This window comes from Typopeltis vanoorti, chromosome 18 (assembly GCF_054136105.1).
Source record: "Typopeltis vanoorti isolate ZY-2024b chromosome 18, IOZ_Tvanoo_1.0, whole genome shotgun sequence".
Classification (NCBI taxonomy): domain Eukaryota; kingdom Metazoa; phylum Arthropoda; class Arachnida; order Uropygi; family Thelyphonidae; genus Typopeltis; species Typopeltis vanoorti.
Genome location: NC_143566.1, coordinates 97,938,528 through 97,962,122, shown reverse-complemented (window position 1 = coordinate 97,962,122; position 23,595 = coordinate 97,938,528). Strand labels below are relative to the sequence as shown.

Below are 23,595 nucleotides of genomic sequence, written 5' to 3'. Positions count from 1 at the left end.
TCCCCATCACAAAGAAACCCTGGTGCCCATAACTGGGCACAGTAGTCCAGATGGGGTTTTATCAAGGCTCGATACAGAGGAACAACAACTTTTTTGTCTCTGCATGTTAAAGTATTTTTCAAAAGCCAAGTGATTTGGTGAGCTGTTTTAGTCACTTTTGCAATGTGCCCCCTAAACTTCAATTCCCTATCCACCAATACTTCCAAATCCCTGGCCTCATCAATCTCCTGGAGTGCAGTTCCACAAATGCGATATACTGCTGCTATTCTTTTCACCCCAAAGTGCATTAACCTTACACTTTGGCACATTAAATTGACATCCATTTTTCCTAGCCCAGTCCTCCAAACTATCCAAAGCTTCCTGTAAAATTTTGACATCCTGTGCACTCATAATTGCTCTACCCAACTTTGCATCATCAGCAAACAAGTGAACACTTTCTCTCAAATCGTTTCCTATATCATTGATGAACAAATTGAAAAGCAGTGGTCCAAGAACAGAGCCCTGCTGCACACCACCAGTCACAAGCCGTCTTTTAGACTCCACTCCTGAATAAACCACTCTCTGGTATCTCTCCTTCAACCACCCTCCTATCCATCTCACCAACCCTATATCTATCCCCATCTGCTCCAGTTTACTGATTAGGGTTCTATGTGGTATCCTATCAAAAGCCTTGGCAAGGTCCAGTAGTATTACTGTAAACCCATTACTCCTATCCAGTTGAGCCGTCACTGTGTTATAAAACTTGAGCAAGTTACTGAGGCATGATCTACCCTTCACAAAATCATGTTGTCCCCCATACAATATCCCATTTTCATCTATCCAATCCTGTGTTCTTTTTCTTGACTAATTTCTCTAAGACCTTGACAATGATTCCTGATATGCTAATCGGTCGGTAATTTACAACAGCAGTCTTGGAACCACCTTTATGCAGTGGAACTATTTTCCCCTCTTTCCACCCCCTCGGGACTAACCCAGACCCGAGACTCAAATTAAACAAAATGGTCAAGGATACTGACAATTCTTTAGCTGCTTCTCATACAACACGAGCTGGTATACCATCCAATCCCACAGATGTATTGACATTGAGGTTATGCAATAGACTACTCACCTCCACTTCATTCACCACAATTCCCGTATAATCTACTGGTACATTCATTTCTGCAATGTCACCACCTGGATGATATAATCTTGCCAAGTGCTCACTCAGTAACTCAACTATATCAACTGATTCAGTTACCTCCCTACCATCAGCATTCTTTAAAATCATTCTGCCATGTACATTTTTCCTTTTACTTGCTACATATCTAAAAAACTGTTTAGGATTCTCTTTAGCCTGCATGGCCAATGTTCTTTCGTAATCCTTTTTTGCTTTTCTTACCACACTCGTTACCCTTCTGGCCTGCGCTTTATACCGTTCGTGTGCCTGCCGGTCACCTTTCTCCTTAAATTCCCTCCATAGTTGTTTCTTTTTTTGCAGCTCAAGCTTAATGGTGTTATTCATCCATTTAACCCCTAGTTAATTTATTATTCAGACTCTAGGTATACAGTCAGCCATTGCTTCATGCAAACACTTCTTAACTACCTCCCATGCACTATCGACTTCTAGTCCTTGCAGTAGTACATGCCATGGCACTGAACCAATCAAACTCCTAAGCTTGTCATACTTTCCAGCCCGATAATTCCACATGTACCCTGTCTTAATTGAAAATTCTACACCTTTAGCCACCTCCCAAGTCAAGACCCTGTGATCACTCTCACCGATTGGTGGCAATGTGGTCACATTTATTACAGCCAAATCCTCAGATGTAATTACTAGGTCAAGCACTCTCTGACCCCTAGTATTTTCCATTACATGCTGTCGCAGATAGTTATCCCTTAATAACCACATAAAATCCAATTCCTTCCTCCCGTGTGTCCTCTCCTCACTCCAGTCAATGCGACCATAGTTGAAATCTCCCATAATAATCGCCCTCCTTCCACTCATTTCTTCTATTTGCTTGTGCATACTGTCACCACCATCTTTTCCATCACCTGGTCTATAGCAGCACCCAATTATATATTTAGTTCTGCTAGCCACAATCTCGCACCAAATGGCCTCAAATGTGCTCTTTTCTCTATCCTGCAATTCAACTTCTATTCTCCTTGGCTGAAGCTCATCAGCTATCATCAACAATACTCCTTCCCCATTTTATTCTCCCTGTCATTCCTGAACACACTATACCCATCACATTCACTCCCACTATCTATATCATCTACAGTCAGCCATGTTTCACTAATACCAATAACCTGTGGTCTGGAAGTGCCAACCATAGCCAAAAACTCTTCCTTCTTGTTCCTAATACTCCTAGCATTAGTGTACATGAATTTAAGACCTCCATTACCTCCAACCCTACCTTGATGCGTGATATTAACTATCCCACTCTGATTTGTTGTCCTTATTTGCTCGGGCATATTATATTCGTTCTTACATTCAACTGCCTTCCTAAGGACTGTACATCCCCCCCCCCCTAATAAATCTAGTTTCCCTGAATTTGCACATCCACTACATTCAGCAACACTTCTCAAGTCTTCTTACACCGTAACCATTCAAATGCAAGCCATCCATCCATCTTATATAGATCATTTCGCCCATCGAACTCACTCCACACGTCCACAAATTCCACACCACTCGTCATACATAACCCACACATAAAGTCATTTGCAATTATGGCCCTCCTTTTAAACATTTCACTGTCATACTGTGGCAAAAGACTAATCATTCTAACTCTCTCACTCTTTTCTTTTGCTACCTCAAACAATTCATTCAGGTCTTCTATCATTTCCATTTTGTCTCCTTTCAAATCATTCATACCTGTCACAACAATCATTTCTTTCACCCTTTCCTTTTACTCTCTAATAGACTCAGTTACATCCTTTATGGTCGCACCAGGTTGGTACGATTTTGTCAAATCCTCTACTATCACACCTCTTACTAACGAGTCTCCATACAGCACTCTATCCTTCATTTTGTTCATGTTCACACTCATACATCTATTTTTCCTGTCATACTTTTTATTATTGGCTGGTTCATTCAGTCAACTTTTGCTCATACACTCTAGCTGCTGTTTTGCCCTTTGTATCGCACCATTCAACAACGCGATCTCACTCATTGCGTCTATCTCATCTTTTTTATTCTCAGTAAAACCATTAATACTATCACACATTCACACTCTCACAATTCTCTGGTACAACCTCGCCGTTTCTTGTCATATCCCTATTTTCTTCGTTCTGAAGTTTGACAAAAATGTATGTGGGACTGATATATATATATTTCAGTCCCACACACATTAGGTTCCAAGACCTAATATATGACAGTGTCGAATGTGTGTAAATGATAAGATAAAAGAGAAGTTTGATCTGTTTTTTGAAAGCCTGAAGGTTGTAGTGATTGCAGAAGACAATTCCAAAAAGCAATGATGTAGAAATGAGAGATTGGTTTGATAAGTTTGTAGTTGAACATATGGGTGTTAACTTGCAGCTGCTCATGTTTGTATATGAGTACAGAAAAGTGGAGGAATAGCAGCAGCCAGTTCAGAAGAGCAGGCCCATGGAAATACCTATTGAAGGACATCATTCACCAACAGAGCATCCATGGTAAAGCGACTGGAGAGAGTCATTGAGAGAGAGAGGGTTCATCACTTAAGCGAATTGCTCATTTGTATATACCATTGTCGTGACGACTCCTTTTCTGACGTGTTCTAAATCTATCTAGTTTCAAGTCACTTTTATGAATAATACAACTAATTACGAAATGATCACCGATCCAAAAGTAGGGAAATTTATATTTACACTGCGCCACCCTATTCTTAGATTAGTCTATATAAATAGTAGGATCAGTTCTAAATTAAGTTAGCAGTCATCTCATTAGGCCGAATTATCTATTATCATTTTTACTTGGGATTCCCGCAAGATTCGAATATTTATGAACGGTGCAATAATAAGGAATTCAGGCAAACACAATATTTAGATCAACAAAATAAAACATTTAATATATGATATGGTCAACAAATACAAGAACTCTATTTTAAAATGGAACTATACAATTAACTTAACACATCTTCTTAGGTCACTGATGCTAATTCAATGTTCTAACTTTCATATTCTATTCACAGTCTCAAAAACACAAATCTTCTTATCTCAAGTTAATATAACAATTTCACACTTATTCAGTCTTCAAGGTGTAGGGCGAATGAAGAGGATTATCCGGAATTCCAATATTTCTCTGTGGGTTGCTGGACAATTTGTATTTAATCATTGCTGATAGCAAATAGTTCAATTTCTTTACTGTCTTTATCTGTGAAGTAGACAATAGGCAGCCAGTCAGAATTATGAATGTCTAAATTGGTAAGGAAGGTTATTTTCCTATTTAGGATAGTATTAGATTGTATATGATCAAATTTCAGAGATAGCTAGTCAATGAAGTCAGTGAAGTTTTTGTCGGAGTTTGGAGAAAGATGGAGACCAGATGAAGGCAATAAAATGAGGTAAGGAAATATTGAGCTAGAGCAGATCATATAAAGGAGATTACATGTTCGATAACCTTTGGCATAGGATATCAGACTGGACTAAAGCACAGATCCCACTCTTCATGTGAAAGGCATTATAGGAGATGTAACGAGGAAAGTTGAGCCAAGATGTTGTTGCTGTAGAGAGTGCCTGTTGTGGTTCGGTGATAAATAGTATATTAAGTTGGGTGACTGTAGGTAGTGGATGAAAAACCCTGATGTTAGTGTAGTGAATCTGGAAATTTTTTTTGTGTGGAATTCTGAGGGTTTTTGATTTTTTTTTTTACGATGTATATATATATATAAATTTTTTTTTCTTTTGCAATTTTGGTAATGGTTCAGATGTTATCAGAAATTATTTTTTGATGTTTTTTTATATTTTTAGAGATTTTTTGGTGTTTTTTTTTGTGGAGATTTTTTTCATTGTGGTGATTTGGGGATTTGTTTTGCATTGTTGATCATGGTCATGAGTAAAAAAAGAATAGGAAATTTAAAGAGTTGGGGGGTGAAGGACTCTGAAGTCATTGTTCCCTCACAGAGAGTAACCAAACTTCAATCCAAGCATTGCCTTGGACAGTGCTCCTCCCTTTTATGCTGCTTACTCAGACTCCCTTCAGGCATAACCTGGTGAAGTAAGCAGCAGCAGGATTATTTGCCAGTTGATTGGGAAGCATCCTGAAGAATAACCATCAGGTTCATTCTCATGCACTACATGTGGCTTGGTTGTGAAAACTGCTTTATAGTTGTACCCTCAAATGGAGGAGCTGCTCGTTTCTTGATTAGATTTCAAAATCGAGGAGCAAGAACAGGGAAGCCTTCACCCACACTTCATGTGGTGGGGGGGGGGGGGAGAAAGCACAACCCTACTGTAGAGACAAAATATGGCACAGGCCACTTAACTCCTTGAAAAAGTGGGACAGTGATGTTTTCACCAATTGATGAAACACATCCACTATCTAGGGGTCTAGTTGGCATTTTAGCCAATTAAGGATGGTATGCATTTAAGATGGCAATAGTCGTTCTTTGGAAACAGGTCATACCACAGAAAGGTAGGGATGACTTGGCTGGGAGAGGCTATATATTGTGTCACAGTTTGTTAACTTGTACATTGTAACTAGCAAGTGTTCATTTCTTGAAAGTTCTTAAGTAGAGGTTTGCCTGCTTTGCAGAAGTGGACAAAATATCTCAAAGGATCACTTGGATCTTAAGAAACACACTGACAAGAAGAGATAGAGAAAGTTATTATCCCTCTTTATATTGCTTTTATATAATCATGCATAGACTGCTGCAAACAGAGCTGATCATTTGGGCTCTTTTGGGTGGTGTAGGAAATCCAGAGACAAGTAATCAAAGTGGTGACTTGCCTGTGGAGTACTGATGAAGATTGACTAAAATTTAGTATTTTGAATAGTTGATCGTTTGAAAACAGTAGATTTTATGGAGTAGATGTTTAAGAAATTTTGCAAGAAATGACTGGATATGAATAAGCAAGGACTGGCCACTCCTGGAAGTTGTGTGAAGATGTGATTAGCGAGGATGTAAGGATTAGATTTTTTTCGTGAAGAATGGTAAATGAGTGACATGGGTTGCCAGAAGTGTTCTTGAGTGATATGCCAGTGGACCAGTTTAGTGTGTTAGTGTGGAATTTCCCACGGTGTGTCATCAAAGTGTAAAATCTCGCGAGAAATTAATTTTTCAAGAGAATTTTTGCTAAAGATTTTCCAGTTTTTTTTTTTTTTTTTTGTTAAATTTATAAAGAAATAATGTGCTTAATAAAATGCTAAAATATAAAAGTAAAATTGCTGTCAGTATGCACCTACATTTTAGACTTGTTGGTAAAAGCTTAGTAAGAGTTAAGCCGGATTAGCGCTGAATTCCATCCAAATCATAATGTCAAGCGGCCAGCGATGACGTCAATTTTGTCCTTGCTTCTGGTTAATTCTGGGATACTCTTAATTAAGAACAAAGGACTGAAAATGGAATAAAAGGGGATGCAGTGCTTCAGTGGCGTACTCAGGATTTAATCTTGGAGGGGGCCGAGCACTCAAGATTTAATCTTGGGGGGGGGGGGGGGGGGGGGAGTTGAGTAGACAATTTGAGAATACACACTATGCATTGCATACGACCTATGACTGAGCATCTGCAGTGATCACCAATACATGATACTCGTGATCTCCTCTGGCTTGGCTCGGGCAAACGAAGTAGCGCCCGAGCACTACTTTGTTTGCCCTGCATTCACAGTGGCCAGGATTCCTGATAGCTAATAGGGTATTCCCACCTTATGTGACCACTAATTCATAAGTAGCATAGAAATAGAAGACACAACATAAAAAAAAAAAAGAATTTTAATTAGGAAAAGATTTTTGGAAATTTTTCTAGTGTTTTTTCCCTTTTTTTTTGGAGGGGGCTAGGGCTCCTTGTCCCCCTCCCTGGGTGCGCCAATGCAGTGCTTGGTTCAAGGTCTTTTTCTTGGCTCCTCACCTTTGACTTCTACGGGAGCTCCTTCTTTTGGTCCAGGAGGATTGTTCTTCCTGCCACCAGTGCTGGATGTTTCTCTGCCGCCAGTTCTCTCTAGGTAGCTACGGCAGAACCCCAGTGAGCCCGACGAAGTAAAACACTCGAGGACTGACCAGACGGAAGACGTTCCAGTCTTGATGTATGTTGCAGAATGTAAATCTGACTTTCCACTCGTGATTGTTAGCAAGTAAGCCATTATTTAATTGTATTGTGTTATGAGAATGTAACTCGAAATCATAAGTGATTGCGAGAGGTTATTTGTTAACTGGCAGTTAAATTGAATCTGGATTAAGGGAAGATTATGTATTGTTAAGTGTGTGTAATTCACAGGTTGCTTGTGATAGTGTCACAATTAGTGCTAATTAAGTATTGCATGTGGCGGAAGAAAGTTGTTACAATTCCTCTTGGAATATATATATGCTTGCTTGTAAGCTAAATTGTGTCACAGGAGACACTTTTATGCCAAAGTACAATAAGGTTTCTGAAAGTGAATGCACTGTAAGTTCTGTTGCTTAGATAGCAAATTGTGTTGCGAGTTAAAGAGCTTTTGATTGAATTAATCTTTTAGCAGCTTTTATGTGCCCTGTACCATTTCCCTTAGATCAAAAATAAATATGTTTTTGTTTTGTAATTACCTGGTTCTTATTCCTTAGCCAATGCACTATCCTGAACAATTTAGCGAACCTGCAGGAATAGTAAAAAATAACTAGCCACGACTTGCATGTATAGAAATCATGCTAGCGTATTAATTTAATTTTTGTTATCCTCTCACCCTAACTTTCAAGCAATAGAAGGTCAATTAAGTGCTGCAGTCGTTATGAAAAAAGAAATTTTTTAATTGATATTGCGCAAATGTTTAGGAATTGCTACATTAGACAGGCTTACTACACGAGGTCTAACTAACCACAGAAAAGGGGGGGGGGGATATAAATTTAAGTAAAAACTTAGATGGATGGATAAAGAAAAAAAGAATAACCAAACGAATATTTTACAAAAGTGATGGTCCACTTAGTCTATAGAGATGGTCATATAACACTGATGATCATTATTATTTATTTGATTTCTCTTTTTCATCCAAGAAATTCGGTTTTCTCTTTTGTTCAAGATGTTTCCTTAACTCTTTCCAAACCACAGTTTTCTCCAGCCATTACATACTGTTCTCACTTTTACGAGATATGTTTAAGAACTATCTGAAATCCTTGACTTAGTATAGAAGAAAGCAGTTAGATTGATTAATTACTTGTCTCACCAATTATTCACTGCACTATAATACAGTTCAGTTTGGATGCTTTTTGAATTTTCTATAAGTATTTTGTGGTCACTACTTATTATGATTGTTATCAGTAATCTCACTCCAGTACTTGCACAGAGACATATCATCACCCGTCAACATGTAATACAAGCGGCTGCCTGATCCTTTGTACCCTACTGCGTGAGAGTACTGTTGCCCTGCCTTTGCCATATTTCAATTTACTGGCCTTATTTCGTCATTGAGACAGTCATTATTGTAGCTCTTTACAAATCTCATTAACCCTTTATACTTGAGCAGATTTTGTTTGATGTGTTTTTAAATTTCTACAAATGACTAAGGTTGATAATTATATAAAGAAATATACATTTCTTTTAATAAATAAGTGTAGTTTATTTATTAATTTCCATTATCCACAATTATATATTTCCTTTACTGCTTATAATGACATAATAATTTATTTGTACAGTGTATGCTGCTGAAAGAATTTGAATAATTCATTTCTTACTTTAAAAAAAAAAAAAAGTGAAGCATTCTTTGTACCTTACTTTGCATAACAAAACCAGTTTGTTTATTTTGCATTATTTTTATATTTCAAATTTCAGAAAAGTGCTGTAATTATTTCAGCGAGTAAACATTCTTGCTAGATGTCATTATACTGAATTCAACTGTGCAGGATTTTTTTTTTATTTTACTTATTAATTGGCATGCTTACTAATTTATAAAGCTTTATTCTTTGCAGTCCCAAGGGAGCATATGGAGTGCCTTTAGCCTATGAGCGAAATTTCAAATGGAAACTGACACAGTTCCGCTATTTATGTCATGTAAGCTCTTTTGGGGTTTTGAATTTTATGATTAATGGCAGAAATTTTTTTAAAAGAAATTATTCATTTTTGTTCATTGTTCTATGTGAAGTCTGAATGATATTAAAAAAATTGCTATGATAATGATTTAATATTTGAATTTCTCCCTTTAAGGGGGTGGGAGAACAGTACATAAAAAATAATAAAACGAGTTGTTGAATACTCTTGCTCCCAGATCACTATTGCTTGAATGTAACATCTTATAGTCAGACAGCATTGATCAGGGAAAGGAAATAGTATTCAACACCTAAACATGGAGATGAACTTGAACAATTCCAAGTATAGTGATGTGGGAAATATTCAAAATAGGGAATGAAAAATATAAACATACAGGGTGTTCGGGATCAATTTGACAGTTTCGTAAGGAAAAAGAAAATCTTCTTTGTATCTATTAAATTTAATGAATTGACAAAAAAACATTACAGGCAGAGTTAATTACAATACTATCAACAAGATTTACTCAAAATAACCACCATTAGCATCGATCACAGCTTCAATTCTGCTTCGGAACCTCGAACAAGCTGATGCTACAGTCTCCATGGGAAGGGCCGCAAAAACTGTTTTAATTTTATCCATTAACTGGGCTTTTGTATTACTGGAAGAGCGATTGGTGTCTTTTTCAACTGCGCCCCATACAAAATAATCCATGGGGTTAAGGTCTGGGGAGTTTGGAGGCCAAACATTTGGACTGGTGAAGTCGTAGAAATTTTCAGACAACCATTTTTGACTTTTCCCAGAGGTGTGGCAAGGGGCCGAATCCTGTTGCCATACATACGGCCTACCATTGGCTACCCTTGTTATCCAGGGCTTGACTACAGTTAGCAACTCCACGAACAAAGCCCGAATTCCAATGCCAGGGTTCTTCAACACCTGTTCCTGCAGATTTGCGAGGAATTCTGCTGTACGAACGCAATCAGATCGTCTGCTAGGGATCTTTCTTCTTGCTACATCCTCGTAGTCACCATTGCAAGTCTCTAGTTCATGCCTGATTGTTTTTACTGTATTCAGGGAGCATTGGGCAGCAGTTGTAATATCCTTATTTTGATGGCGGGCACGAATCATCATGATACAAGTTATTCTCTTCCATGATTCAGGTGGGTTCCAGCTATCCATCCTTTCTGACATCTTGTATATGAATGAAGAAGGGTCCAAACTTTTAAATGAAGAGAAGTGTGTGTTAATACATGTAACTTACGGGAAAATATAATTAATTATAAATATGTCAAATTTATCCCGAACACCCTGTATTTGTTTATATGATCCCACATAAACTTCTACTAAGGAAGCAGTGGAAGGAATTTTTTTCAGGTCATGAACAAAAGAAGTTAGTTAAATGGAAAATCATATAACCATCACATTGGCAATCTGAATCCATTGGACTTCAAATTGTGGATGGAGCTTGAGAGAGTAGCCTGCAAGAAATGACACCCTTGCATCACCATCCTGAAGGTGGATTTTGAGTGAACAGTGGCAGCATTTCTTTTGGATGTTGTGCATGCTACCATCAACCAATATGTGACATCACAGGATTTTGGGGGTTTGTGTAGGCAAAAGGGGAACATTTTAAACATTGAGTGTTGAGTCTCTTATTTCTTTACTGTGAACTTGCTTCCAAAAAATTTTCCACCTTCATGATAGGACTTGATAATATATCACCGCGTATTCTGAAGGAATGTGCCAGAGAGTTGACACCTGCCTTGACATATTTTTTTAATACGAGTCTTGCACTTGGTCAAGTCCCTAAAGAGTGGAAGGAGGGCAAGATTGTGCCACTTCATAAAGGAGGTGATCGAACTCAAGCATCAAACTATAGGCCTATCTGTGTGTCAGGTGTTGTGGTTAAGTTGTTGGAGAAGCTTGTGAGAACTAGGATCCAGAGTTGGGTTGACAACAATGGTATAATCTTTGATGGACAGCATGGATTTGCTAAAGGGAGGTCGTGTTTTAGTAATCTACTTACTTATTACAATAAAGTGACTGCTTCCTTGGACAGAGGAGAAGGATACACAGTAATATACTTGGATTTCGCAAAAGCTTTTGATAGAGTGCCTCATGATAAGTTGACAGTCAAACTAGAGCAGATGGGGTTGGATATTAGATTAGTGCATTGGATTGGAGACTGGCTATCTGATAGGTATCAACAAGTTGTGTATGGGGGTGCAATATCCAGGAAAAGGAAAGTCACTAGTGGAGTGCCTCAGGGATCTGTTTTAGGGCCATTACTATTTAACTTGTATATTAATGATATTGGCGAAGATTTGGATGGAGATATTCAGTTGTTTGCAGATGATGCAAAGTTGGGACGAACCATAAAGAGTAGTGAAGATGTTGTGGCCTTGCAAGAAGACTTGAATAAATTGAGTGATTGGGCAAGCAAATGGGGATGTGAGTTCAATGTTGCAAAATGTAAGGTTTTAAAATTTGGAAAACAAAGATGGGATGCAGAATTTATGCTTGGTGAAAATATATTGTTGGAAGTAGAGGAAATAAGAGATCTGGGAGTGATAGTGGATAAGGATCTAAAATTTAGGGGTCACATCGCCAAAATTGTGAAGACAACACAAAGACTTCTGGGAATGATGAGGAGGACACTGACATGTAGAAGTAGGGAGATTCTTGTTCCATTGTATAAGGCTTTGATTAGGCCACACATGGACTATTGTGCCCAGATTTGGTCACCTGGTTTTCAGAAGGATGAAGAGATGTTGGAAAGGGTCCAAAGGCGACTGACTAAGGTAGTTTCTGACCTCTGGAATGTCGAGTATGAGGAAAGATTGAAAAGATGTAATTTGCAGAGACTAGTGGAGAGAAGGAAGAGGGGAGATATGATAGAGACCTACAAGTTGGTAAGGGGTTGCTATAGGATCAATGGTGGAGAAGTTCTACAGCGAATAGTGGGAGATCAGGGGAGAACCAGAGGTCATCCCTGGAAACTGTATAAAGAGGGTGTGAGTAGGGGAGTGAGAGGCAGGTTTTTTTCGTGCAGAGTTGTGAATGATTGGAATGCCTTGCCTGAGAGTGTGGTGTCTGCAGGGAGTTTGAATGTGTTTAAGACCCGGTATGATGAGATGTGTGTGAGATAAAAGGACCTCCTAGATGAGTCTTTGACTCCATGAGGTCTTGTTTAATAATAATAATAATAATAATAATAATAATCTGTTTTCTCTATTCTTCCCAAAGCATGACTTAATGTATTTAATGTTTATCTATCTTAATATATTGCTTTCTTATATTTTCTATGAATTATATAAGTACCATAACTTACTTTACAGAAATGTTTTCTTTTAGGAACACATTTCTAATTTCTTGAGCTCACCGTAATTCTGATGTTTCTAACCTAGTGGTTAAGTTCAACAGTTTTTCTCTAGTTCAGTCATTTAATGTTTTCTTGAGAATTTTTCCATTGGGTTCCCTCTGAAATCATTCAGTTTGCTCTGAATGCTGCATGACTTTGATTTTTTAAAAACTTTAATGTGTATTACTTTTTCTCTCCAGTGTGACGATACTAAGTTTCATCCCCTACAAAGCTGCATAGCATAATTTTTTTTTGTGTTTTCTCTATATGAATTTATGCATATTATCTCTTTGGTGAAAACTAAGTATGACTGATTATTGTTACTGTTCTAAACAGAAATCCAGAAGGCACTTACTGTTGTTATTAGCTCATTTTTCCATAAATAATTTTGTATATCTGGATCCATTTTCTGTTTTGCTGTTTAGGTCTCCATTGAAAATGATTTTTTTTTCTTTATGAGAATTGCATTCTCCAGTGATTCAAAAATTCCCCTGCTTCTACCTTACTTAAAACAATCTCCGAGACCATAGGCACAAATAAATAAATTTCATTATCCAAATTCCCATTTTGAAATGTTCTTGTATTATTCTAATTGAAATTGCCTGCCATTCAAAATATTTATCTTCATGTTTACACATGTTATCATATTCATTATAAATTAAAGATACCAAGAAATTATATACTTGGTTAAATACTTTATCCAAGTGTAAGCAAACAAAGTTTACTTCAACCTTAGTATCACCTCTGGGCTTATCAAATCAGTTATTCTTACAATTAAAAAACAGCCACGTGAAAGCACCTGCTATTCCTACCGTATACGAAGTACAGATGGCGGCAACAAATGTCAGTGATGAAAGAGTACCTTGAATCTCGTCAGTGTATCACCATCGATCGCAGACAAACCAAATGACAACATGAATTGCTGCAGCTGTAAAGCTGAAGTTGCCAAAAAAAAAAAAAAAAAAAAAAAAAAAAAAAAAATACTGTGTGATTTCTGTTGCCACTGGCTATATGCTTCCTGCGCAAAAATAGATGAATAGGTGCACAAGCTTTTTATCTATCTCAACCAGCCTGTTTTCTGTTCACTGTGCCTTCCTTCCATAAAACAGATACTAAACTTAGGCAGTCAAGTTGAAAACCTCAAACAACACCTTAATACTATGATTGAAACTTTCTTTTCCTAAATCTGAATGCTGGAAACAAAGCTCGAGCTACTCAATGACCAGCGTCCAATCGCAACTGTACCTTTTGCTCACTAATGAACTTCATGACCTAACTGCATCAACGGTACAAGAGTTGATCGAGGCCAAAAACAGGAAACGCAACGCCATTACTTTGAACTTTTTGGCGGAAAACTGTAAATCATTAAAAGAAAACATCAGCAAATTAGCAGGAGAATGCAACTCCGATGCCAGAAATATTGTCAGATGCCATCATTTCGGACCTTAAACAAAAGAAAGGATGGAACAACTTTCCACATCTCGTGAAGGTGACCTGTGACACACCGACAAACACATCCAAATTAATCACTATTTGGATATGCATCCTTGATATTCATCATCGTGCATATCAAGGATTTAGGCCTAGCATGGCCTGTTCCGGCATTAGAAGACATTGTTGAATCTTGTAAGAGGACGTCTAGTTTTCTTTTTCCTGATGGCTTGTACTTTAAGGCTTGCTTTGGTAATCTTTCTATTTTCATTCTTTGAACGTGTTCCATCCATTTATGTTTATATTTTTTAATTTTTTCTATTACTGATTCTTGGTTTAATTCTTTCATAATTTCTTCGTTTCTTTTGTGATCAAATAGAGTATACTTTGCAGTTTTTCTCATGAATTTCATTTCTGCTGTTATTAATCTTTGTTTGTCTTTTTGTTTTATTGTGCAGATTTCACTTTCATTAAAATAGGACTGGTAAGGCTAATGTATATATACTTTTAGTCCGGTTTGTTTTTGAACTAGGTTTGGTTTAAATATAGAGTTAATTACACCCGTTGTTTTTAAATATTTTGCAATTTGTACGTTTATATCTTTTTAATTTTCATATGTGATCATACATCGTAGGTAATTAAATGAATTCACTTGTTCTAAGATCTTGTTATCTACGCTGCCGTGATAATCAGGTAATCCCAAATTGTGTAAAATTTAAGCACTGTTTCTGTTCACAAAAGGCTCTTCGAATTTATAACCACACTAGCTTCGCCCTGCTATGAGAACAAATTATCGCAACGCGCGTTCTCCTAGCTGATGCAAACAAGACTATTCCAGCGCTAGAGGAGGAGCTTTCCAACACGCTGAATCACGACCTTTGGACAATTCTATATGACGTAGTGTGCACTTCTATGAATAAAGAATTTGAGAAAATAAGGAGTCAATACATCAAGAAATTTGATAACCTGAAAAAGAACTCTATCTTTGAACCAAAACTACTACTCAAAACTGTAGTCAACCCTTCTTCCATGGATTTGTAGCCTTAGGCACTCAACGTTCTTACACATGGCCACAATTTTACCATTGCTCTGAGAAAAATACCGACCGAAGAAATAATGATTCAGATTTAACGCAGTATCCGCCACCTTCCAAACCACATCGCCAACAATATTAGACTGGATGTAGCTTGTGTTCTCATTCTCACCAAAGCAAGACCATCAAAAACCAACATATCCAGTAGTCAATACAAAGCTCTACAGGAAATGAAGAAAAACAAAGAAATAGTAATCACCAAAGCAGATGAAGGGAATGCCACCGTGGTTCTCAACCAAACTGACCACACAGGTCAGCTTAATGCTTTATTATTAGATCAGGCTACCTACCTCCCTATTGAATATAATCCCACCAACTCACAAATCAGAAAACTCCATAGGCTCCTTAAGAAGGTCACTTCTTGGCCTGTGGAAGTTACCAACAAATTAAAACCTTTTAACTCTAGACCCCCCATATATACGGACTTCCAAAAATACATATACAAAATGTGCCATCATGTCTCATAGTGGATGGCATTGATTCCCCCATGTACAAATTAGCCAAACATTTAGCCAAAGAGCTCACACATAAATAACTCAGCCCACTTCAAAGCCAGTATAGAAAACCTTACACTCCAACATACTGACATAATGGTCAGTTTTGACGTCTCCTGCCTATTCACAAATGTCCCATTCAAGGAAACCTTAGAGCTCATCCAAGCCAAATTCCCTCCCGATATCTCAGCCCTATTTCAGTTCACAATGAACTCAGGTTATTTCGTTTGTCAGGGAAAATTCTACAAACAGATAGAGGGGACAGCCATGGGGTTCACAACTCTCCCCACCCCTGGCCAACTTCTTTATGGAGACTTTTGAAGAGAAAGCCTTAAACTCTGCACCACAAAAACCTACTATACTGCTATGTTGATGATGTGTTCTCTATTTGGCCACATGCCTCAGATACACTCCTCTCCTTTTTAAAACACTTAAACAACCAACATTCCAGAATCAAGTTCACCTTGGGAAAAGAGGATAGCAACAGCCTCCCTTTCCTTGACACACTAATCACCCACTAGCCTGATGGAACCTTGGTTTTCTCAGTTTATAGAAAACCCACCCATACAGGCAGGTTCATTCACCAACAATCTCACCATCCTCCTCATGACAATATGGTGTTATTAAGACACTACACTACATAACAGGGCTAAACTAATCTGTTCAAATGACAATGCCCTAACCACTGAACTAAATCACATCCTTAACACATTCTCAGCCAATGGCTACAACCCCCCAAAAATACTAAAACCAGCAACCCCCCCCCCCGTCACAATAAAGATTATTCATTCTAAATCAATCACTATTCCCTACATCCTGGGTATATACCCCAAAGCCTGGAAACTGGTCTATATTCAAACCCATTTCTAAGAAGGGCAACAAATCACTGCCATCTAACTACCACCCCATCTCACTCACTTCAGTCCTATTCAAAGTGATAGAGAAAACCATCAACTCTCAGCTCCTATTCTATCTTGAAGGTACCCAGCTATTAAGCAACCACCAGAATGGATTCCGTTGCTGCTGATCAACATGAGATCTATTCTCATATATCACTCATTTCTGGACAAATGCTATGGAGAAATTTTGTGAATCTCAAGTTGTTGCATCTCTAAAGCTTTTGACCAGGTCTGGCACAAAGCTTTACTAAGCAAATTCCTATCATTTGGACTATCTCAGGACTTCTGTAGTTGGACTACCAGCTTTCTGTCTGGACGCACACTATGTGATGGTGGACGGCTCCATATCCTCTCACCATCCAACTAATGCTGGGGTTCCACAAAGTTCTGTTCTCTCACCAACCCTCTTCCTTCTGTATATCAATGACCTATTTCAGTTGACCTCCAATCCAATACACAGTTTTGCAGATGACCGCACATTGCACACTTCCCTTTCATTTGACAAACCTTTCTCTACAGAACATCAACCATCACTGCCCTCAATTCTGACATCCAAGCTATCCTCCAATGAGACTCAGATAAATTTATTAACTTCAATGTTAGTAAAACCCAGTTATGTCTTATTTCTCACAAAAAGGAACCATTTTCCCCAGTGTTATTTTCGATAACTCTCAAAATTCCAGACAAGATGAGATTTCTCTCTTGGAATTATCCTGACATCAGGTTTCTCCTGGCATAAACACATTCCAACCATTGCATCCTCAGCTTCCAAAAAAACTAGGATTTCTCTTTCACTTAAGATGCTACTTCACCTCTAAACAGCTGTTTACCTTATACAGGTAACCCTCATATAACAGAGATGTTCAGTTCCATAGAAATGTTGCGTTATATAAATCGCTTTATGTCAGATTGCATAGAAAAAGTAAGGTTATGTTCCGAAATTTTTTCCTTTTAAATTATATAAACAACAGTGACATACCCAACAAAAATATACATTTTTGTTTAATTCAGGTAATTCATGTAAGTTAAGAAAACATATAATCTAAACTAACATTTCAAAGATGTTCTTTATTTACGAGTAGCCAGATGTCATCATCACTTGTAATCTCTTGGACATCATTTGTATAATTCTCATTGCATACTTTGGGTGGTTTACTTATTAAGAAGTCAGTAATAAGACCTTGCTTACTACTATGCTGCAATTTTTTATCAAGTTCATAATATGGAGCTAAAAAACATCCAATTGTCTTGTGAATTTTCCGGAGTGCTTCATTGGGGGATCGTTATCCGTAAAATAACTTCTTAACTTTCTTGCCAAGTCCAATCCTTCTGCTAATTTCTTTAAATTGAATTCTTTAACGGATTCATCACATTCAGAATCTTCAGCAGAACTTTCCCTGCCATTTGGTTCGACATCATCTATTAACTGTACCAGTTCCTCCTCATTTAAATCTATTTCTACATCAGTCAATTCACTGATTTCGTTTTCAACCATATCACAAAAGCTCTCTAAGTGGCTGTTTCTATAAAAATAAATTTTTTCATAAAAAAACATTGCATATTAATTATGTATGTAACTCACCAGAAAATAAAGTGCCCAGCTTGAGATTAACACACTTATGATTTTTAATGCACTTTCCTGGCAGAAAAATTAAAACAATTTTCAACAATAAACACTTTATATGGTAAACAATTGACATGCATGCATGCATGGCAAAGTGTATTTCCCCTAATATAAATTTGCTACTTATATCTACATTCACAATACGGGCAGACACAAATTTAATGAAGATAAAATTTCATTTTTAAGTCACGTGGTGAAAAATATATGAAAAGATGAAGGATTACTACAATTAGTAGTAGACAGTATTGTATTGAAACTACGTTGTATAAGTATATAAGTACTGCATTATACGAGGGTTACCTGTACAAATCTGCCCAGCTATTGAATATTGCTCTCACATTTGGAGTGGGGCTCCTAAAATCTCCCTCAAAATGCTTGACTCAATACAGAAGAGAGCAATTAGGTTGATAAATGACCTATCTCTTGCTGACTCACTGTCCTCACTTTCATATAGACATTTGATCTCTGTAATTTGTGTATTCTATAAATACTTCCATGGCAAATGTTTATCTGAAATAGCATCAATAATTCCCCCAGTACTAAACCTGTTGGAACATGTACAGCTGCTGCCCACCATCCTTTCACAGTACACCTTGAAACCCACAGAACAAGTTTCTTTTCCTCCTCCTTCATCCCTGCTACTGCTGTATTATGGAACAGTCTTCCCCCTGATGTATTTCCTGATGAAAGAGTCCTTGACAATAATTATTCTCCCTTTTGAATAATATATTCAATATTTTCTTCCATATGTTTACCCAATCATATTCTGCAATTGATAATTGCCAGCAAAGCTTGGTCAATTGGTAGAGCCTCTGCTACTAATGGCTCATGCAAAAAGTTAAGCAAGTTTGAGTACGGTTAGTAGTTGGAAGGATCAATCATTTAGTGCTGTTGGCACACTCTCTGTCGATGAGACTTTGGACTCCCTGGAGGTGTCAAATAATAATAAATATTACAATCTGTTCCCCTTTCATTATTTGCACAATGTATTCACAGGAACCATGTACCCCTACAGGGATGCCCATGTGTAAAATGGACCACGTTGACTGGAACAATTTTTGCAAAATTTAATACTGATACAGTCAGTCAAACACCTATCAGTGAAGCAGTCAAGTATGTAACAGGCTGCATTGTCCAGGCAACAACCTCCATTCCAAGAACATCATCTCAATTTCTCTTTCCAAAGCTTTGGGTAACCCAGTATGTCAGGCAACCAAAAAAAGATCATCAAAGAGCATGAGGTATATTTGCTAGATACCCCACCACATCAAACGTAATAGCTTTTAAGTGCTTGGATCAAAGCAGGTTATGTAAGACTTCAGAGTCAAAAATAATCTTGGATCCAATTTACCTCATCAATTTATCAAATTACTGGTGCAAAAATTGTATGGGATAAAATCCAGAAAATGAAAGATAGATACAGAATCCACTGTAGATCATAATGGAAGTGTTATAGCTGATCTCAAAGATATTGCAGACAGTTTCTGAGAAACTTTTTCCAGAATCTCGGAAACAGCTTCATATCCTCCTGAATTTTTAATATTGAAAGAGCAGCAAGAGAAACAAAAGCTATTTTTTTCTACCAATGGGCTTGAGCCATACAATCAGTGATTTATTAAGGAGAACTAAAAAGAGCTGTTTTACTGTCTCACCCTAGTGCAGCAAGGCTTCATGATATCTATTATGAAATGATAAGACATCTACCATTATCTTTTGTTGTAGAATAGAGTAATTGCAGAGGAAGAGTTTCCAGATTGTTGCATAAGTCGGTTGTCATTGCTATCCCTACCAGTGAAGAAACTAACACAAGCAAATAAGTGTCGATTTATTGCTTTAATCAGCTGTCTCTTTGTAAAATATTAGAGAAAATGTTTAATGCCAGATTTCTCTAGTATTTAGAAAGCAGTGATCTTCTCTCAAATACACAATGTGGTTTTTGTAGACATCGTTCAGCTTAAGAGTATTTGTTCCATTTAGAAACTTGTATAAGACATGCATTCCTGAATCAGGAACATCTGGTTTCAATATTCTTTGACATGAAAAAAAAACTTATGACATAGCCCGTAGATATGGTATATTAAAAGACCTCAGCACCGAGTTAGCTTTGTATTTGGAACACCTACCTAATAATGCGTTGGTCCCCCTTTCTGTGCAGTCACGGCTTTCAGATGCCTAGGAACTGATTCCACAGTATCAAACATTCTCCATGCATAACTTCACCCATGTCTGCTGCAACTCCGTCAATTCATGCTCATTCCAGAGAGAAGGATTAGTAGTTCTCACACCCCACACATGTTCAGTTGGATTATAGTCAGGGGAGTTTGGAGCCCAGTGCAATGTGGCGAATTCATTGTCGTGTTCCTCCAACCACTCAGTAGTTGTACAAGCCCAATGACAAAATGTATTATCCTGTTGAAAGATGGCATTGTGAGTGGGGTAGACCTCCTGCAGGTATGGATGGAGATGGTTGCTAACAGGTTCCTGTAGCATTCACCATTCAGTGTTTGTGGGATCATAACCTGGGGTGTGCCAGGAAAAAGCTCCTTAGACCATAACACCACCTCTGTCAGCTTGTTGAACCTTAACTGTGCAACCAGGGGATAGGACTTCATGCTGTTTATGCCAAACGCAAACCCAACTCAGCACAGTGCAGCAGGAAACGGACTCATCACTCTAGATGACCTCCTTCTGTCTGTCAAGGTTCCATTGATGACGTTCCTTGGCCTATGCAAGGTGTCGTTTGCAATATTGACCCATCATCATGGGTAACCTTATTGGTCTCTGGCTGTGGAATCCCAGGCAAAGCAAGGTATGGTTAATGGTCAAACTGCCCTGCTGTTGTACTGGTAAGTGAGCTGTGTGACTGTTGTTGTTGTTGCTGAGATACCAGTTGTGACACTCGATACTTACCTCTAGGATCAATCGCACATGGCTGACCAATGTGAGCCCTTCTACTGGATGTGTGTTCATGGTTAACCCAGGCCTGTTACACCCTTGATAGTAGTACGGGAGCAACAAACAAGTGATGTGGCTACTTCCGAAATACTGCCACCTTCCATTCAGGCCCCAGCTGTCTGCCTGCTGCCAAATTGGCTTAAGTTGCCACATTTCCCCATTACTGGAAAATGTTTACTAATTATGTACAGAGGATAGGTGTGCCCATTTATGGTAGCTGCATGTGATGTTGATATCATGTGACTCTTCGGTATTGTGCTGAATATGTAAATTGGACAGGAGGGATGTCCTAATGCAAAGCTAACTCAGTGTATAACCTAGGTCTCAGAGGACACCTTCCTTTATTTATTAAAAACTTTCTGTCCAGGTGAACTTTCCAAGTCAGAGTGGGAATTATGCTATCTTGGCCATATCATTTTCCCCACGGCTCTGTCTTAAGTGTGTCACTTTGCTATCAATGTTAAGTCAATCACTGAACAGCTTCCTCCCATATGATGATGACACGACTTCACAATTTACTGTCATCACTCTCGTAATATGAGGGTAATTGAAAGACAGCTTCATTAAGCAATTGATCATGTTTCTATATGGGATCTTAGTAATCTGTTCAGGTTTTCAACAGAAGAAAGTGTCTTTGTACACTTCTGTTTAAAATGCACTCTTCATCCAGAGCCTGAATTAAGAATGGGACAAACTGTTATTCCAGTAGCAACAGAAGCCAAATCCTTGGACTCATCTATGACAGAAAAACTTACATTCCTTGCATGCATTCATCAACTAAGGGAAAAGTACAAGAGAGCATTGAATCTCCTTTGCATACTATACTATCCTCTACTGAACTGGTGCAGATTGATCTTCATTGCTTCGTCTTTATCATTTGCTTATAATGTCTTAAAGATAAAGTCTCTTCCAGATAATCCTGATATTGATATTGAGTTTCACTTACACATTCTTTTAGCACGCGTGTTAAAGAGACTATGCAAGCTTTTGGCATGAATATTGACAACATTGACTGTACCAAACATGACGGCATCCATCCTATAACCTCTCACTTTGTCAACTACAGAAGTCTTATACTCCATCATCTGTCTACCTGCAATCCAGTGCTGTATGAGGTGTTACATCAGTTGTGCATGCTGAAAACCCTTAATTTTAATGTTTGGTTGTGCTGAATTCCCAACCACATTGGAATTAAAAGAAATGAGACTGCAGATGCAGTTGTAGTCTCGTTTATATACTCAAAGTATAGTTTATATACTTTCTCTACTTATGGTTTGATGTTACCATATATACAGACAGGTTATAAGATCAAAGCTAATTGCTCATTTACAGTCATCATGACAGGAAGCATTGACAAACAAATTACACAACATTAAGCCTGAAATTAAGAATCAATGAAGACAGGAAGTTGTTCTTGCTAGGCTTCACATAGGTCACAGTAAACTTACACATTCTTATTTACTGAAGGCTGATGGACCCTCCTGTGTCAGAAAAAGGCAATGCACATCTTTTGTCATATTCTTGTGTAGTGCCAGCACTTTACACAAGAGAGAAATGAAGTTTTTACCTATCCTGCCAAGTCATATACACTCAGACAGATTACATGATGTTCTTAACCTTCTACAAAGAATTAATTTGTACAAACACATTTGACTCTAACTTTGTTTAAATGTAGATACTGCATTGCTTATCTTAACTTTTGCACATATATATTATTTACTAGTTTATATTTGACTAGTTATGTACTTCTACAGCCTTTGACCTCGTGTATTGCTGTAACCTTTCGTATGCCACAGTATGACCAACCAATCAATTATCAGCAAACATCTGTTTAATTTTGCCTGGGAGGCCTCTGCTTAGGGCTATGACCTTATTAGGTTTGTGACAGTTCTAGAAAGAAATGAAATCTTTGATAAACATCAAGCAAGAATGGTAAGAAGTGACCCAGGCAAAAATAAGCAAATGCTTGCTGAATAATAATATCACTGTAAAATTGCTACTGATGATAAACCCTAAACAGGTTGCTGCATAGGGAGATGATGGAAAGGAAGCACAAAGGTGCTGAAATATGCTTGCCCCAACTGGATTTTCCAGGTCACCATATATTAGCTCATTCTCTTTACACCACTTTTAAACCCGGATATCAAACTTGCAACCAGTATGCATTCTCCTAAGGACAGACATATCCAGTGTGCGTCAAGTGCCTTGTTTCTACAACTTGACATTTTATGAACAGACAAAGACCATTCACCTCGAAGAACATAAGAAATATATATCTCCTTCACACAGAATTTAAATAGAGGAAAACAACTTTACTACATGGAAGCTGTGACAAATCTGTAAAGATATTTTCTGAGCCATCATCAGTGCTCTCCTGTTGAAACAAGTATATCTGTATTCATTTACCTAAAATTTAGATGACTTATTTTGAGACCACCTTCACCCCACCCATAGACTACATATATATTCAGCCCTAGAAGATGCACAGACTAGGACTCTTAGCTCTGGATTTTTCAAGTACAGTTTTTGAATTGTTTCTAGTAGTGACTTGTGATCTGTGACCATTTATTTTGTGCTTGGAAAATGCTGATGTGAATCTAGTGCAGTCTAGTGAAATATCACCAAACTTAA

General features: G+C 37.8%; 1 protein-coding gene across 4 annotated transcripts in view; it reads left to right on the top strand.

The window, feature by feature from the left end:
* The window catches only part of Su(dx) (WW domain containing E3 ubiquitin protein ligase suppressor of deltex), a 436,167-nt gene that overhangs the window by 274,164 nt on the left and 138,408 nt on the right, over nt 1-23,595 (top strand). For all 4 annotated transcript variants that reach the window (XM_090407874.1, XM_090407872.1, XM_090407873.1 and 1 more), the window contains one exon: nt 9,053-9,134. In XM_090407874.1, coding sequence (XP_090264000.1) covers nt 9,053-9,134 — 82 coding nt within the window. The remainder of the gene's footprint in view (nt 1-9,052; nt 9,135-23,595) is intronic.